Genomic DNA, 19,944 nt, shown 5'->3' on the forward strand with positions numbered 1-19,944 from the left:
TAACAGCTCTAGTATACATGTCTTTAATGACTTGAATATAAGTCATATCAACACATTTCTTCTCGAGAACTCTCCAAAGGATATCTCTTGGAACCTTATCGTAAGCTTTTTCTAAATCAATAAAAATCAAATGTAGATTCTCCTTATTATCTCTGAACTTCTCCATCAAACCTCTCAATAAATGTATAGCTTCCATAGTAGACTTGCCCGGCATAAATCCAAATTGATTATGAGAAATTTTCGTGATGCATCTTAACCTATGTTCAATTACCCTCTCCCATAATTTTAAAGTATGACACATCAACTTAATTCCTCTATAATTTGCACACTCTTGTGCATCCCCTTTATTCTTAAAAATGAGTATCAAAATACTCTTCCTCCACTCCTCAGGCATCTTTTTAGTTTTTAAAATAATATTAAAGAGTTTAGTAAGCCAAGAAACTCCCAAATCTCCCAAATATTTCCACACTTCAATTGGGATATCATCAGGTCCTACAGACTTTTCACCCTTGGTTTTCTTTAAAGCCTCCTCAACTTCTTTTTTGCTAATGCGACGGTAAAAATGAAACGTTTTATTATTATTTACGATATTAAAATCACTAAGTTCGATCGTATTTTCAGAAACTTCATTAAAAAGTTTATCAAAGTAACTCACCCACCTATGTTGAATATCTTTTTCTAAGAAAAGTACTTTTTGATTTTCATCTTTAATACACCTTACTTGAGTTAAATCTTTACTTTTCTTTTCTCTTTGTTCATCAAAGGACATGAAAATTTTGATCACCTCACAGACATGATTCATCAACCTCCAAATATTGAACCAGCATATGGAGCTTGGGAAGTAGAGGATTACATGGTCATGTCATGGTTGATCAACTCCATACAGACTTTGATTGATTGTTCATACGTGTTCCTCCCTTCAGCTAGTGCCCTCTGAACGGCTGTCTGTGATACCTACTCGGATACAAGAAATTCTGGTCAACTCTACGAGATATCTAAGAAGATCCGGGAAGCAAAATAGGGGTAAAGGACCGTGACTCAGTACTATAATGACCTTGTTGCACTATAGATGAAATGCGAACTTTACTACGACTACATTTGGGAGTATCCGACCGACCTATCCCTCTTACAAAAGATTGTGGTAAATGATCGTATGTTCCAGTACCTGATTGACTTTGACAAAGACCTTGACGAAGTCCTGGGCCGTATTCTTGGTCTGGATCATCTTCCTTCCGCTTGCGCTGCTTTCATCGAGATTCGTCGAGAAGAAAGCGGAAGACTTGTCATGCTCGGCACTTCTGCTCCTTCAGCTGAATCGTCCGCCTTGATCTCAAATTGTGCTCAACCCTCGTCCATGTCCCATCGGACGGATCACCCCACTTTTGATTACTGTCATAAGCCCATCCACACTCGGGATAAGTGTTGGAAGCTTCACGGTAAACTGACATATAATCTTTCGACCAAATCCTCAGCTTCCAAGGGTCTCACGGCGCCGATCGAGTCTACCTCGACTGAACCGACTCCTATCCGGAACATTCTAGAATCCTCAAAATCCCTAAAAAATCAGATGGAGCAATTGATCAAGCTTCTTAGAGCCAAACAAGCCTCCGAAGGTCTATCGTCCTCTCATGTCCGACAAGGTACTCTTTCTATGGCTCTTACAGCTTATTCCTCCTTTAATCGTAGCGTCTTTTGCTGAACTCTAAGGTAGATCAACATATGTGAAAAGAATACATAGGTGACATGACTTTGCCTATCTATCTTTTAGATGAAATGAAGTATGCACACTACGACTTAGGCAGTTAATCGGATCAGCAACCTTCTCCCCTTACCGCTCCGTGGGTTAGGTAGATTTCTTTCTGGGTCACTTCACTTCCTTTCGAGAGCAAGAAAACTCTCCTCTAAATAGATCAAGCAAAAATCATCGTCGAGTTTTGCTAGAGTAGGTTCAATAAAAATCATCCCACCCTAGCTCTTCTCTTTATTATTCATTTAGGTATCACATATCACATGACTGGATGCTCGCAAGCTTTCACAACTTACTATTCATGTTGTTCTATTGCTGGTAAATGATTAATTGTACTAACAATCAATCTCTCTGGAGTTTGTTTTACATATTTCTCAGTTGTAGTTTACCTTGTTATCTATCAACAAGTTGACAAATGATATTGATTGCCTGACTGAGTTCTCTTATGATGGTCGTTCGACGAGGATGATTGGAAGTGCTAAGATGGTAGTCAGACTCTACGCTTATAAGAGAAGAACACGGAGAGTGAGGACACACCTCTCAGGAGTTGTAGCTTCTCTAGAGTCGTTAAATGTTTTATTATGTTGTTGCATTGTCGTTTAGGTCATCCTAATTTTCAATATTTAAAAAATTATATCCTTTGATATTTCTAATAAAAACCCTTCTAATTTCAACTGTAAGGCATGCCAGTTATTCAAATATCATCGGGTTCATTACCCACTCCACACTTACATTTTGTTCATTTCTCTCTCATTCGCAGTGACCTATGAAGACCTTCTAACACTTCCAAGTACACAAATAAACGGTAGTTCGTAATCAAGATTGATGATCATACTCGGATGACGTGGATCTACATTTTAGAAGATAAATCAGAGGTTGTTGTCACATTCCAAAATTTTTACACCTTCATTTTAACTTAATGCAAAAATTCTATCCAAGTCCTTCAGACTAACAATAGTCGTAAGTTCTTCAACTTTATTTTAGATGATTTTTTTGTGAGCAAAGACATCCTCCACCACAACTCGTTTATGGACACTCAACAAAATGGAGTAAGCCGAGACAAAAAAACGTCACCTCCTCGAAGTTGCTCGCTCTATTATGTTTCAATACAATGTTTCGAAATATTTTTGGAACGATGTGATTCACACTGCCGCTTATCTCATAAATAGAGTCCCCTCTAAAATTCACAAGTTCTGAACCTTTTAGCCATCTTAATGTCTTGCTTCCCTGCTCATCGAATCTTCTCCACATTAGACCCCAATATTTGTTGGGTGCACTGCCTTTGTTCGGATCAATGTCCCAAATCAAAGCAAAATCCTAGATCCATAAAATATATTTTTTCTTCGGTATTTCGCCACTCAAAAGGGGTATCGGTGTCTTGATACTACCACTAACAAAATCTATGTGAGTGTTAATGTCTCATTCTTCGAAAGTGTTTCATATTTTTTTAACTTGACCTCAAGCGAGGGGGAGCTTGAGTTTTTAGACAGTGTCCCTTATTCTACTCCTATAGATGCTCTCCCCATTGTTCCTGCCACTGAGTCCTTTGTTCAGGTGAGTGCACCATCTCCTCCCATTATCCGTGTCTTCACTCAGCGCGCCCATTTCAATGCTCCTACTCTGGAACCCGCTAACTCCATATAGGACCTTAACTCCACTCTAGACAAAATCCTCAGCATGAACCCTCCTCCGAATGAGGAGGCGAGTTTCCCTTGTAAGGCATGCAAGCTCCCTCTACTCTATGGTAAAATATATCTCTTTCCGCAATTTATCGCCGAAATATAGAGCATTTGTTTTTGCCCTGACAAACCATCGGATCCCAGCTACTATTGAGGATGCTCTTGTTAATCCAGCCTGGAAAACAACAGTAATGGAAGAGATGAACGCCCTTCGGCGGAACCATACGTGGGACGTCGTTGATCTTCCTCAAGGTAAAAAAACTGTGGGGTGTCGATGGATTTTCAGCACAAAGTTCAAAGTTGATGTATCATTTGAATGCAACATGACTCGATTGGTTATCAAAAGGTACTCACAGACCTATGGAGTTGACTATGAGGAGACATTTTCTATTATCCCTTGCAGTGAATCTGGTTTAGCCTTTATTTCAGCTAGATGTCAAGAATGTGTTCTTGAATGAAGAGTTTACAGAAGAGGTATACATGTCTATCCCTCCTGGCTTTGACTCTACTGCCTCCAAACGGCAAGTGTGTAGGCTGTGAAAGTCCCACTTTGAGCTAAAGCAATTTCTAAGGGACTGACTCGACAAGTTCACAAAGGTGGTCGTTGGTCATGGTTTTATTCAGGCTCAATCGGATCACACTCTCTTCTTTCAGTATTTCTCCAATGGTCAGGCAGCTATCCTTATTGTCTGTTTGACGATATTGTTCTTACAGGTAGCGATCTCCCAACTTTGGAGTCCTTGAAAGATATTATTGCTAAGTTCTTTGAAATTAATGACTTAGGATCTCTCCGATATTCTTAGGCATGAAAGTGGTTCGATCATCTTGGGGCATTTGTTTATCTCAACGCAATTATGTGGTTGATCTCTTGACAGAGAATAACCTTTTTTCTGTGCAAACCAGTGACTGTCTCTATGAATCCCAATGAAAATATCTGACATTCCCCTTGTGGGGAAATTCATCTACTTTGCTCATATTCACCTCGACATATACCATGTAGTTGGTATAGCGAGTCAAGTTATGCATAACCCTTATGAGCACCATCTCAAAGTTATCCAACGGATTCTCCATTATTTAAATGATGCATCAGACTCAGGTTTGTTTTTCTCTCATCTCACCTCTCAGTCTATTGTTGTTTATACAGATGCAGATTGGGCTGGGTTGGTTCTTGATTGACGTTCCACCTCAAGGTATTGTTAATTTGTATGAGGAAAACTTGTCACATTGAAAAACAAAAAACAGTCTGTGGTTGTCTGGAGCAGTGCGGAAGCTAAATTCCAGTCCATTTGCTTGCAGATTTGTGAAGCTCTCTGGTTATGCATATTGCTTCGTGAACTTCGTATCTCAACCTCTGTCCCGCTGCAACTGTTCTGTGATAATATGACCGCCATCAGCATTACTCACAATCCAGTCTCGCATGATTGTACCAAAAATGTCAAGATTGACAAACACTAAGGAAAAGATTAAGTTCAGAAAAATTTGTGTTTCTTTTGTGTCTTCCAGTGGTCAACTAGCTAATATTCTCAGTGAGAATCTTTCTTGTTCTTTGTTCGATGTTTTCAAATTCATGTTAAATATGATTGACATCCATGCTTCAACTTGCGGAGGAGTATTAAATTTATTTGTAACGGCAATCATATCCTTGACCGTTATTACTTATTATTTCTTTCCTATTAGCTTTTATTCTTTTCTTACGTATTTATTTTTTATTTTGTTATGTTTTATTTTTTTTTTCTTTGTTATATCTATTTTAATTGGATTTGAATATCTCTCCTATCAATGAAAATAAGCTGCTCTATTCTCATATTTGACAATTTTCTAGGCAGATATATGTTAAGAGAATTTCGTTGAATAGTTCATCATGTGATATGTTGTTCCATTTTGCAAATTTTATTTGATCCATTTTCAAAAAAAAATAAAAAACATGATTGGTATGAAATGGAGCTCTCATTCTATTGATCCATAGAACAAATACCATTGGTTTATCAAATATTGTCAAGAAATTATAAAGTTTCTATTTTTCTTCTTAATTTAGTCCTTCCATAATTGTGATAGATTTTTCTTCCATATATTGAGCGTTGGCTTAGTGGTATTTGAATTAGTTTTGATAAGGAGACTTTTTTTTGTATGAAGTCTACATTTGGAGTTTCCAACATGTCTTTTGTATGTCCTATCTTTTTACAATAAGGCGCACCTTCTCAATGGCCCCTATTTGAGTATGCGTTGCTTGATCATGCTTGTGTTAGTGTATGGACAACAAATTGGAATATACTCTCCCAACAGGTGGGGGTTCTGACATAAGAGCCCGTGCACATTTTCTATTTTCAGATGTGGAGTTTGCTGGCAGAGTGTTAGTTCGGCCTGAACTTACAATTTCATCTCCTTTTTTGTTTTTTCTTTTTTGTATTTACTGGATCATAGAGATTTTTACTTTATACATGAATGAATTTGTCCTTCTCTAGATGGCTTTTGCTAAGCTTTGCTTGTGAAGGTTTCTGCCTAAATTTGGTTTATATAACTGGCTTGTTTGATAAACGACCTCCACCTGTTAGTTCATTGGACTGCTCATTTATAGGGAAAAGCTACTAGCATATTCTGAGCTCTTAGAGAATGCATAGTGCTTCTCTCCAGTTGTTTAAGCACCTAAGCCTTTGCATGTTTTCATGATTTATCTACTTTTCCTTAGGCATCTCCCTCCCATCTTTGGCCTTCTCATTGAACTTCTTGCTCTTCAATCTCCAACTCCTAGTGGCAATTTTCTGCTCCTTTATTGCGTTACATTTTTCTTTCTCCTTTTTTTTTTTTTTTTGTTGTGATTAGAAGTCCATCATCATCATATCATCAGTAATCTATTTCTACCATTTGGGGCCCATGAATAATCTGAGTTGTAAAAAAAAAAGAAATCTTTGTTATATTTCAGTTGAATATTAACGTTATCATTGAATGATTTGCATAACACGGTCATCTAATTCACATTTTTTTTATCATTGCAACTATATGTGTTGCTATTTTTTCTGACAACGTTTGCTTCTGTTTTATTGATTCTTTTTTGCTAACTCTTATTTCTTTACTTTCTGCTTCGATAATGCAGCATCTAAGCCAGAAGAGGTAAAACGTCTTCCTGGCGGTAAGATAAAGAAAAAGGTGAGACGATAAATTCTGTTATGTTTGCTTGTTTATGAACTAGGAGTTCCTTTAAAAAATAAAAAAAAAACTCAAATTACCTACTGCTACTTGCAATGCAAACCATACTACCAGTTAACCAAAAGGCTTATTATTGATTTTTATGAGATCTCTTGCATCTTAATTGTAGTTGTCCAGCTGTATTTTATCATCCATTTAATTTTTTTAATAGAAATTTACATGCGTACCACACAAGACTTCTGGATTTACATATTTAACGCCTATATTTTGATATATATACATTTATAAGACCTTGGTGCTATAAACCTTTTGCATAAAAAGATGTGAATGACTTTTAAAAAGTAAGAAATGTGATGTTAAATTTTAATTGTTATGAATGTAAATATTAAAGTTTGGATGTTAGATATTGTAAAATACATAAGAATTCTGTGGTACGTGTAAATCCCCCATTTTTTAAATGCGTTTGATTTTGCTATTAGTATTAGTTGCTCTATTTTCTTTTTGCTCCTCAGAATATTTCTTTGAAGGAACCAGCCTTCTAATCAGATGATACCCTTTGTAGCTTCATAATTTTGCTTGAAGATCAATACGCTCTTGATGTTGCCCCTCTTATTTGCAGTTCATTTTATAAGACCTATTGATGTATGATGTCTTTAGGTTTGGAATTCACCACTAATACAAGCTTAGGACGAGATATACAAAAAAAAAAAGAAAATAAAAACATAAAAAAAGTCGCAGTTTTCCAGATTTTACTTTAGGCAAATATTAGTCCCTGTTGATGTGAAACCTGAAAATACATCTAATTTACTTCAATTGATAATTTTAAATTTTTCAATGAATTAATATAATGTTCAACATACTAAGATTCAACCTTAAAAAAAAACAGGTAACTTGACCAAATATCAATCGTGTTTCCAAACTGGTAACAAAAAGAAAAGACAGAGGAAACAGATCATCAAAGAGAAGCATCTCTTAGAAGTTGCCATCTAGATTTGTAATGCATTTGAAGAATTTTTATCCAATACCGCACACAGTTGTTGAGAGGAATAAATGAATTTACTTAATTTATTCATTTAAAATTACATACCTTTGGCTCAAACCCAAAAGTCTCAAAATCAGACTCATAATACAAGAAAATCTGAACGAGCACAACAAAAATTTTCAATTCACACACTTGGTTTCCAACATGAAGCAGTATGTTTCTAATCGTAGTTTTAGCAAAACAGCAAACTTTTAATTTAAATTTATAGCCATGTTTGGTCTCCTGCAACGGTAAAATATTACATAAAAAGAATCCAAAACATTGTAGGTACATGAAAGAAAAGAGATTACAAATCAAGGGCATTCTCAGAAGAAAGGCAATTCTGATTTAAAGCACAGAATCTCGACAACAGTGCCAAAGCTGCAATCCAACAATTGCCACCTTCATACTTAATTACATGTACAGAACTAGGAAATATGGGGAACAACAAATTTCATGAATAGCTATTCAAGAAATTAACAATATAACTAATGTTGAATTCCAATAGAGAACACCCCCACTTGAAACCAAATTAAGGCTCCAAACCAACCTATCAAACATAAATTCAATTAGGGCTGTAATTAGGGGTGCAAACAAGTAATGTTGAACTTAAGGCACCTTTGGCTTGAACTTGAAGTTCGAGCTCGAGCTCAAGCTCAATTTTATGGGTTGAGTTGGTTCATTTATTATGTAATGGAAAACTATTCTGATTCAAGTTATTGCAATCAAATGATAAAAAAATTAGCAATTAGAGAGAAAGTAATAAGAAATCACTTTATAAGAAAGTGATATAGTTTTTAAATATTTTGAACAACTTTGTGCTTAAACATTTGAATTCTAATGTAAATTTAAACGTATTTTTTATAAAAGTTTTAAAGTAAGTGGGCTCACGAGCTAACAAGTAGAGAATACCTCAAGCTTAGCTTGTTATCTTGTCATGTTTGGTTAACGAGCTATTTTTCTAGCCAAGCTTGTGTTAGCTCAAGTGTTAGCTTGACTGAATTACACATGTATTTGTAATCAGTAATCTAGAGGATCCATGAACATTAAAAAACAATGCATGTATAGCGGTAGGAAAAAAAAACAAGAAGCAACATGAAACCAACTACACAATAATACAATGAACCAATTGATGGCACATCAGAGAAGATCACAATCAATTCTCAATAGGGCATCATCATGTATTTCCAAGATAAAAAAAAAAAAAAAAAAAAAAGGAGGGGCGTAGGGGCATTTGCATACATAACTCATAATTCTTATGTATTTAAATTATCTAACTCCCAAACATTCATAATTACATGGATACCCACTTAAACCATCACATCAAACATACCACCATCACTATCTTTTTAAAAGTGAAATACACATTTTCATGCATATGTTTATAACATCAAGGTGTTATAAGTATAAATATCAAACTGTAGGTGTTTGATATGTAAATACATAAGAATTTTGTGGTATGTATGTAAATTTCCCAAAAAATAACATAAACCAAGATAAAACATTGCTCAAACAATCAAATTACTCATCTTAATTCACAAAATTTGTGTTACAAACTAATATTGACTTTTCAATTTACATCAGTACTTGTTTTGTCAAGTGTAATGTTCTACGGCTTGTTACCTAAGCTACCTACCAGTCACCTCTTCAGCCGGTTGATGTGTTGCAATTAGTATTTCTTCCACTTTTTCAATGATACAAATTTCAGGGATTTTGTTCTCTCTCATATGCTTTTGTGCTTGGGGATTTGTTTGGATATGACTAGCATATAAACTTTTGGAGGCAAAAAATTGCTTTTTAAATGCACAAATGTCTCAAGTGTGCTAACAATAAGAGAATATGTTAGAAACTTACAGATATATTATTGAGTATAATTTATTGAAACCAATTATGCTATGAATTGGGTATTAGAAAGTCGCTAATAGCAAAGTTGAGCATGACAACATAAAAAAGATAGAAGTTTGGTGAAACGAGGAATTGTGGAGTGGTAAATGATTACATTAGAGATTGCGTGACGTGGGAGTACAACATATTGGTAATAAGGTAGTGAACATTTAATTTAGCCTATAAGGTGGATGATAGAGCTATTGTGGAAGGATTTAGATGGAAATCAAAGTTAACATCAGAATGAGTTTAAAATAACTTATGTGGCACTCAGGATTGGATGGAGGGAAATTTAATTGGTAGAGCTTTAATATTTAGGATAAGATTAATTATGAGTATGATTATTATGATGACTGAGCTTATATTTTATCTTTTTCTTTGGTTTGGTATGATTATGAGAGAAATGCGAGTCATGGGTTACCATGGAAAAAAGATGTTTTTTGTTTTTCTAATAACAAAAGCGTATTCATAAATAGTTGCTTTAACTCCCTATATGGCATCATTTGCATTTTTTTTATGTGAAAGCTGAAATGTCTCCAAACAACTGAGCATTTGTTCAATTTAATATTAGAGGCTTATTCAATTTTCCATGCACAACTTATTGCAAGTTTTTTTGCTGAATAAATAGTAGAAGGAAAATGATATACTAAAAAGTCTAGAATGAAAAATAAACTGAAATTTTTTCAGTAAAAGAAAAAAAAGAAAAAAAAAATGAAAAATTGCCCATTTTCCTACTTGTCTGACAGCAAAATTTTATTTCTTGCTATATAAATTTGCCATATGATTTTTTTGAACTATACCACTTTTTCTCCAAATATTCTACTGAAGAACTCATATAAAAAGAGTTGCTCCACGTTTAAGAACTCATATAAAAAGAGTTGCTCCACGTTGAAGAACTATCTAAGGTTTGGTGAGGTCACGATAAGCTTAGCTTGATAAAGAGTACTGCATCATGGAGACTCTTAGATGATCATAATTAGTTGAAAGAATAACCAGTTTGACATTAGCTCTACCTTTGGCTTTGTATTCCTGAAGCAGAGCATGATTACAGAAGTAGTTGTAAGGCTAGGATAGAAACTTTTATTCTACCGAAATGGATTACAATCACATGCTCTGGGATTCAAAGGATGTTCTATATATAAGGGAATGTATGTAGGAGTTAGTTATAGGCTTAGGTGATCGAACACTAACAGTACACATGTATTTTGTTGTTTTCTAATTGCAAGCTTAAGCTAGTCAGGTTGTGCTTGTGCTGAGGTACAAGCATTTGGTTTGGAGTGAATATCCTTTGTTTTTGTTATCACCTCCTCACAAGCTAATGGAAGGCCTTGGAGCAGCAACTTGTTACAAAGACTGAGATATTTGTTGGCAGATACGGATTTGGTTGAAAATATCCGCTACTTCAGTTGAGATGCGTTGGACTTTGATGTTGTTAAGTTTGATGCAGTCTATAATAAATGATGGTTAACTTCAATATACTTTGTTCGGGTGTCAAACACAATGATGTTTGCTAGAGTCATTGTTGAGATATTATCGCAATGTAGGCTAGTTGGTGTTGTAGGATCAAGGTGAAATTTTTTGTAGGAGATGGTGTTGCCAGATGATGTCGGCGGCAGCTGTGGAAAGGGCTCTATATTATATTGGTGTTGAAGATTGGGCAACCGTTGGCTTCTTCTTAACATGCCAGAATATGAGGGTGCAACCTCGAAATGCACAATAGTTGGAGATTGATATCTTGTCCATAGGATCACTGGTCTAGTCAAAGTTCGAGTAGGCATGAAGAATGAGGGTGTTAGAGTATATTGACAGACCTTTAGTGATGGTTCCTTTGATATACCGATGTAGTCATTTAAGGTGAGTAAAATGAAGGTTAAGAGGGCGGTGGAGGTTTTGGCATAGCATTTTGACAGAATAAGCATGTTTGGACGAGTGTTGGTGAGATACCGAAGTGATCCGACGAGGTGATGATAGAGTTGTGTGTTGGAGTAATCCTATAGGCTATCACTGGTTGGCTGTTGTTTAATGGGTGAGGGTTTTTGTATGGAATTGCATGTAGTCTTCTGGCTCTGGTGAGGAAATCCATTGCATAAACGTTCGAGTGAGCTACAATCTAACTTCTATGGACGTAACTTGAATGCCCACGAAGTTGGAGATAGGCCTCGAGTTTTTTAGCTAGAAGTGTTCAGTGACTTGAGTGATAATGAACTAACTCATCGTTCCCTGTCATCTAGATGTCTTCTACATATATAAGAATGTATGTTTGAATTGTCTAGGTTTCTTATGTCGTCAACAAAGGATTTAAGTTACTGAACAAGAAGTCAAATGTGTGAAGAATGGAGAAGAATTTAGTGTACTAATGGCGTGTGGATTGTTTGAAGCCATAAATTGTCTTTTTGCCTTGCTAAATATTTCAGAATAGGGATATCCATATTGTTTGAAGTCTAATGCTACATGGTTAGCTATTATCTTGCAATGGTGTCGGCAGATGAAACTTAGTTTTATATGTCCATTTGCATCTGAGTATATGCTGATTGGAGGGTGGTGGAACAAGGATCCAAGTCTATTGGGTGAGAAGAGCCTGAATTTCTCGATCATTGGACGATGCCAGTGGAGATGCTTAACTGCAGCTAAATAGCAGCTGGGATGATCTTTAGTGAGAATTTTGATGTTGTGGTTGAGGTTGAGGATGTGCCTTGGCTTTAGTGTCCTTGTTTTGATCGGCTTATCATGCGGGGTCGTTGAGGCTGATCGATAGGTTGATTTGTTGGAGGTGGAGGGGTAGGGGGATTAGTTTGATGTGGTGAGGGTGTATGCATTTGTTCAGTTGTAGTTTTAAAGCTAGTTGGGTTAGTGTTTCTGGGTGAGGGAGATTAGGGCAAGGTAAGTGGTGGAATGTCAGGTTGGCATGAGGGGAGATGTGCGGGGATGGTTGGGAGTTGATACGTTTAAGTGGAAAGGTGGATTCAGTGAAACAAATGTGAAGAGATATGAAAATTTGTCCTGTCTTTGGATTGAGGCATTTGTAGCCTTATGGTGAGACACGCAACCAATGAAGACTCTTGAAAGTGAGCGAGCGGATAGCTTATTTGGAGAGTGGTTGTAACCATGGGTAGCAAAGACATCCAAGGGTTTTGAGCTGGTTATATTGAGCTCGCTGTTTGTTTAGAAGTTGAAATGGTGATTTATTATTTGTGTGGGAGAGGTGAGCATGATGATGAGGTAAATGGCTATAGGAATAATTTATCAGGACACAGGGAATCTGGTTGATATACAATGGATTTGAGAGCTTGCGAGACTTCAAGGATATGATTGTTCTTGCGTTCAACGAGACCATTTTGCTTTTCAATGCAATGGTAGTTGTATTGTAGGATGCCATGAATATGTAGATAGGTTTGGAGCATTTTATTTGTATATTTATTGTCATTATTTATTCGGAAATTTTGATTGGTTTTTGAAATTGTTATTCAACCAGTGTTTCGAAGTTGACAAATAGTGAAAAGGTTTCTGATTTTTTGTGCATTGGATATAAACAACAGTAACGGGAGTGGACGTCAATAAATGAGATAATAATGTTATCCTTGATTAGAAATAATTGGGGCTAGTTCTCATACATTCGAGTGTATGATAGCTAAGGGATGCAAGCTACGATTGGTGGAGGGGAGAAAGGTTAACTTTGTGACTTTCAGCTATATTACATGAGTTGCAGTATAGTTTAGTAGGTTGAATAAATGAGGGATTTGTAGTTGCTATGAGATGCAACGTTGAAGACTGTGGGTGCCCGAGATGGTGATGCCAGCTGATGGTCACGGAGCTAGTCACAACTAGGGTTGTGGTGGCGATGATAGCTGGTTGGAGTGGATAGAGTCCATTATGGGATGGGCTATTGAGAATGAATGTTTTTTGTTCAACTACCCTTGATGATGTTTCTAATTTGATCAAAATGAAATGGACCAAATTGTAGGTTATGAGTTTTTGAACGGATAGAGGGTGAAATGAACCAAATTGTAGGTTATGAGTTTTTGAACGGATAGAGGGTCGTAATATAGATTCAGAATGGTAGTAATGGGGAATGATAGTTTACAGGATGAAGTCGGGAGAAGGCCATGTCCCGTATGCACAATTGGGAGTGGATGTCCATTGCCCGCGATGAGCTGCCATTATATGGTTGGATATTATGAAGCTAGGTTTGATCAGAGAAAAGGCGAGAGCTAGCTCCTATATCTAGGAACCATTTTGCATCGGGCAGATTGTTGTTGGCAAACAATGCTTGCAGGACAATTGACCTGTAGGAAAGATTGGTTTGGTGCCAACATTTTGCTACCGAGTGTCCTGCTTTGTTGCATATCTTGTAAATGATGGGATAAAGAGATTTGTGCTCTCAATTTCTGGTTGGTTGTAGTTATCATGAGTTTTTATTTGTTGGAATTGGTCTACTTTTTGTTGTGTTGTGGACGCCCTTGACCTCAACTTTGAGCACAGGTTATAACTATGTGGGATATGGGTTATGTTGCAGTTGTAGCTCCCTTTGCGCTTTTATTATCATGTTGTTTTCTTCACTGCAAAGAAGTAGAAGTCATCTGAATTAAATGGTTGCAGATTTGTTTTCATAAAATTCTTGAATGCTTGATATGTGGATGGTAGTCCGTGTAAGGTGTATTGAAATATGTCTTGGGGATCAAGTTTTGATCGTTTTGTTGCTTTAATATCTATTTTGGACTTGATTAGCATTTGGTCAGAGTGAAGTCTTTCATAGAGATGTTATGGAGTTCATTCTCAAGTTGTATGATGAGTGAGCGCTTGGCAGATTGAAGGCGTTGTTCAATGATTATCCATTTTTTTCTTGCAGTACTCTAGATTTAAGACAACGGAGAGATAGGATGGAGATATTATGGAATAAAGCTCCGTAGCGAAGTTTTTATCAATGACTAGCCAAAGAGGATAGATGTGGATCGGATTGAACTGATCTATCATGTAGGACAATTTGATTGGCGTCTGATATGTAGAACATTCTAGGTAAGCGATCGAATCCATTTGCTATGAAGAGACTAAGGATTTTGTATTTTCATATAGGGTGGTTTTTCATAGTTAATTTTCTGTTCATCATTGTTTAATATTGTTCATAGTAAACATCAGCTGCGGTGGAATGGTAATGGTCTCTTATTTTGAGTGGCCTGGTTGTGTTCTCTTTGCTCTCATGCTGGAGGATTGTTCAGACATGATGTGAAACTGGGAACCGTGAGGAGAAGCATATGGATGCGTGGATGTAGGAAATTCCAGTAAGATGAGGCTCTGATACCATGAAGCAGAGCAAGAATACAAAGGAAGTTAGGCTAATGGAAACTTCTATTCGACTGAAAGAGAACACAATCGCACGCTCTGGGATACCAAGAATGGTATATATAAGGGAACATATGTAGGAGGTAGTTACAGGCTCAGGTGATCCAACAGTACACGTGTATTTTGTTATTTTCTATTGGCTATGATTGAGACAGTACAAGCAGTGCTCGTTCTGTGGTTGAAGCATTTGGTTTGGAGTGAATATCCTTTGATTCTATTATCAATTCCTTGTCCTTAAAATGATTTAACCATCTATTTTGGATGCACCCATGTAAATGTGCTTCTTTGCTTTTCCACTCACATGCATATGGACCAATCCAGCGATCTTGTAATTATAAAATTTACTGTGCTAATCAACAAAATTTTCTTGCTCTACCAAAATTTTCATTTCAAGTATGATTTTCTGTTTTCAAATTATACTAAAAATCCGAGGTGTTTTTGGTGCATTATCTTGTATGCTTCTCATATTTCAGATAGATTTAAGCTGCCATAGTCTACTTTTTTTTATTTATATGGTGAAGTTGTTGATGACCAAGTAGTTTTTACATTGAATAGCTGGAAGTTAGAAGTGCCGCAATTGCTTCTATAACTTAATGTTAACATTGATTAAAGTCTAACAGCTATAACTATTTCTTATTGCTAGGACAAGAAAGAAGTAGTCATTGAAAAGATTGTTCGGAATAAGCGTAAGAGTATAACTGTGGTCAAAGGCTTGGAACTATTTGGTGAGTTTTGTTCTATAATCTCTACTCATTTTTCAGATTGATTTGATTTTCAGCATATGTAATGAACAGGTTATACGAAACAATCATATGAATAATGACATTATAATTGTATTACCTGTTTAAACTTGAAAATATGTTAATTATATATTTAGACATCATAACTCCTTTAATTTCTAAGAATTGTTTCTAATTATATATTTAAGCATTGCAAGTCCCTAAACATTTTGATGGAACCAGCAACGGACTCTCGGGTTGGTTTCAAAGCATTGTTCATGGCTTGTTTGGAGGATTTGTCTGTGAGACCTTTTGTTTTTTGTGTGCGCTAAATAGGTGTTAAATTAAGTGATGCATCGAAGAAACTTGGGAAGAAGTTTGCAACTGGAGCATCTATTGTTAAGGTAAACTTTATTTCATTGTCTCTATAATGTTATTCAAACTTAAATAAATGCCTTGATTTTGGTTTTCAGGGTCCAACTGAGAAGGAGCAAATTGATGTCCAAGGAGATATATCGTATGATATAGTAGAATTCATCACAGAAACTTGGTCAGAGGTGATCTTTTATTGCTTTTCCAAATAATGTTCAGTCAAAATGCTCCTTTATAAATTTCTTTTGGTGGGCATATTTTAAAGAAATGCTTATATAAAGTACTCATGCTGGCCCTTTCCTGCTTAGTCAAATAAGCATAACATAAAAGTGAGAATGTGAATATGTTTCATAAATATTCTCATTTCATGCAATCATAAACTTTGATACATCTTCTATATTATCAGGTGCCGGAGTCTGCAATTTTCTTCATTGAAGATGGAAGGAAGGTTCCTGCTGCTTGATTTAAATAACAGTAGAAATTAACTCTTGCCCAGAAACCAGTGGATGCTTCATTTTGGTAAACATTGTGATTGAAGCTCATATTTAGTAAAATATTTATTTTGAACTCCTAATCCTTTCAAAAAAAAAAAATAATCTTTTACTTGTAAAAAAATTAAAAGTATTATATGCAGTTATATTAGATTGATGGTTTTGCCACAATCTGTTTTTTGTAACTTGTTGTTTTGTTAATTTATGTCTGCTTCTAGAAACAAACAAGTTGCATCTGTACTTTTGTATTCAGCTCCAGATTTATTTCTTAGTTCCGTCTCATCTTAGTTCCGTCTCCTCTTCTATATAAGGAGACATATGTATGAGTTGCAGACATCAGACCTTAAGCCAAGAGCCTACTTCTCTCTTCGAGTCTAAGTTTGTGAGTCTTCTATTTTCAATAAAAATTTCTTTAAGTTCATGTTTACATCTCTATTCCGGCTATAAGTTCTTTGTGACTCCCAAGCCGGTGATCCCTGTTTCCGCCTCTTTTTAGTATCAGAGCTATGTTGGTGTAAAACCTTTATAGTATTCTGAGGGATCCGAGTAAGGTTTTTGATGAGTTGATTTGCCAAACTCTTTCATGTTATTTAGCTATCTTTTATACGTTTTGATTTATGATTTTGATTATCTGATTTAAGTTTATAGAATTTACTTAATAGATTTGTTTTCAATTTTGTAATCTTATTTTTATATTATTTTGAGTTAAGAAGCTACTACTTAGCATGATTAGTTAGTAGTCCCGAGTGCCTCGAAGAGATCTCCGAAAACAGTAGGAGCACTGAGGAATTGTACGAACGAAAAGTATATGCTAAGTGTGTTTAGGAACTTAACTTAAGATTTTATAAATCTAATTTTACATTTGAATTTCAGATTTGTTAAAGTTTTTCTAAAATCCTTAGATCTATATGATAAATCATATGGTTAAGATGTATAAGGATGATAGTTTAAGGCATGGACAAGTCAAGCGAGACAACTTATCAATTTTCTAAAAGGTGAACTCAGGATGTTAGCTTTCATATATTGATTTCTTATCCCCAACTATTGCTTTGTATATTTATGAACGATTGGAAGCTTTCATCAGTCTCCACTGATTATAAGTTAGCTCTTTCAGCTACTGATTCCCTAGAACCTCCAGCGTTAGGGTTCGTAAATCCTTCTGACGCTAGACAAAACGTTCCCTCTGCTTTATCTGCTATAATACAGCAGAATAATACTCTCCTTCAATTATTACTTAAAGTTTCTGACATGCTTATTACTGTAGAAGATAAGGTTAAGCAGATCCAACAGAAGGAACTCGAAAGGGAAAAATCTGTTGAAAATTTCATTTATGTGTTATAGAAACAGCTTGAATCTCTATCTTTAGGTAAACCGTCCAGATCGGTGAAACCTACCAAACCAAAAGGCTATATTTTTGTTTTTCAAAATCCTAAAACCATATTTTTGAAAGAAAAACAAAAATATAGTTAAATTCTTGATCTATGGCCTCTACATCTAGGAATAATTCATTTCGTACATCCACTACTCTTCTTCCCACTCCTAACGTACGAAACTCCAATCCTACATCTACTTCCACTTCAAACCTAGATGTTCAAATACATTACTACCGTATGAGGTCACGTATAGCGTACGAGATTCAAAGGAAAATGCCTAGACGGAGATCTTACAATAGAACTCTGGAAAGTCAAATAGATCCAGAGCAGCAATTACAGATCTTACAGCGCAGGCGTGCAAACTTAGTTCCTGCAGAGACTCTATATGAAGATGGCTGGTCTTCAACCAGACATCGGGTTTACCAACACTATTCTGAGGAACGCATACTTGCAACTGAGGGTATGCAGATAAACTTGTCATTCATAAGGCAAGAATCATACCAACGATTAGTCCAAGTGGGGATGCATCACATACATCTTGGATTAATAATGATACGTATTCATACTATACATAGACGAGATGTAGGTACTACGACCTTGATTGTTCTCCGCGATACCATATGGCGTTCTGATGTCTCTATCATCGGTGCAATTGATGTGGATCTTTCTGAAGGTACACAACTCGTTTATATTACTTTGGACATGTTGTCCATACATGATTTCTTGAATCATATTGAGCTTGTGGTACTCACTCACGGTTATGAAGACTGGCAAGGGGGAGAGTCAAATTTCCTAATTACCAGAACTTTAGTTGTCAGACTTACTAACACCAGCCATGCGGGATTTCGTTATAATGTCAACGGAATTGCTGATTATTTGGCAACCCATGGGATTGTTGTTATCCCTGGACAGAAACATTCCATACAGCAACTGCAAGAGCTAGATTGGAATTTCAAGCCCTCTGAAAATACCGGTGTTCAAATACCACGACAACTGGTTACTAGACAATGGATTGATGGTACAATTCGTTTATCTTTCTCGGACTATAATGTTGTTGCACCACCACCTGTACCACAATACTCCTCTCAGGACATTGAAGGTTCTGAGGACGAAGCGGCTTACATGGCTTATGAAGATGGTCCCCCATGGGATTATGAGGAAGATGATGCTGAAAATTTCATAACTATATGCAACGTTGAAGAATATGGTGGTGATGATGAATCAGTCTGGGATCAATCTCCGAGTGAGCACGAAGATGAAGATGAAGATCATTTTTCATTATTTTTATATATAAATAATCTTAATAATTAACAAAGTTCATTCGTTGAAGTTGGTGAAGATGATGTCGCCAATTTTTGCAATTTTGAAACAGATCTTCAAGATCTTTCTTTTGAAACACCAATTAATATGTTTGAGCCAAAACCCTTTGAATTAACTCCACCGTCACAACCTGAAGCTTTACCTATCTCTGGATCATTCTTTAAACCCGAGATGATCTATCCAAATATTGAAGACCAACTTGTAGAGTTGGAATACCCTCGTCTCAGGAAAATGGTTGCTAAAGCAGATAGTGCTTATGCGTTCGTATTCTCTTCCTATTTGCCACCAAATGAACCGGTCATGGGTCCGATTATGTATCCACCTGCATTTTCAGGAGCGTAGGTGGATCCCTCTTCCTCTTCCTCTAATAATTTCCAGAACCTGAGGTAAAGAGTCTCAGACTTCAAAAGATCTTACCAGCAGAACATGTGGACTCTTCCTTCTACACAGAATGCACATGAGTTATGCTTGTTATACCAGATGATTTCTCTCTCTACGATGACGTGATTTCCAGATTGAAGTCAATCACTTTAAATCTGGTAAATGATAAACAGTTTGCCGACAATAAATCAAAGGTGCTGTTTATTGAAAATCAGCTGGGAGAAGTTGAAAAGAAGATATGGATCCAGTGGAGGATGACATACAAGGATGAATATAAAGCTGTAATCAACATTGCTGACGATCCTCAGAATGTTTTATCAGCCATCAGAAGAGTTATTTTATTGGAAGATCCCTATCAAGGCTCACAGATGAGCAAAACAGAGCCTACCTGGATCTAGAAAGATTAACATGTTCAGAAATCAAGAACATGTTTGAATACATGAATGACTACAAAGTCTTAGCTGCGAAGTTTGGAC

The 19,944-nt window shown here is 36.1% G+C and overlaps 1 protein-coding gene across 1 annotated transcript in view; it reads left to right on the forward strand.

Moving 5' to 3' along the window:
* Window positions 1–16,813, forward strand: part of LOC110022616 (translation machinery-associated protein 22) — a 23,804-nt gene extending 6,991 nt beyond the window's left edge. The window contains exons 3-7 of the mRNA XM_020721660.1: window positions 6,518–6,570; window positions 15,456–15,537; window positions 15,868–15,935; window positions 16,005–16,088; window positions 16,310–16,813. Of these exons, the coding sequence (XP_020577319.1) occupies window positions 6,518–6,570; window positions 15,456–15,537; window positions 15,868–15,935; window positions 16,005–16,088; window positions 16,310–16,366 (344 nt within the window). The 3' untranslated portion in view covers window positions 16,367–16,813. The remainder of the gene's footprint in view (window positions 1–6,517; window positions 6,571–15,455; window positions 15,538–15,867; window positions 15,936–16,004; window positions 16,089–16,309) is intronic.
* The last annotated feature ends 3,131 nt before the right edge of the window (window positions 16,814–19,944 follow it).

The sequence above is a fragment of the Phalaenopsis equestris genome, unplaced genomic scaffold (genome assembly GCF_001263595.1).
Source record: "Phalaenopsis equestris unplaced genomic scaffold, ASM126359v1 Scaffold000198, whole genome shotgun sequence".
NCBI classification, from domain to species: Eukaryota; Viridiplantae; Streptophyta; class Magnoliopsida; order Asparagales; family Orchidaceae; genus Phalaenopsis; species Phalaenopsis equestris.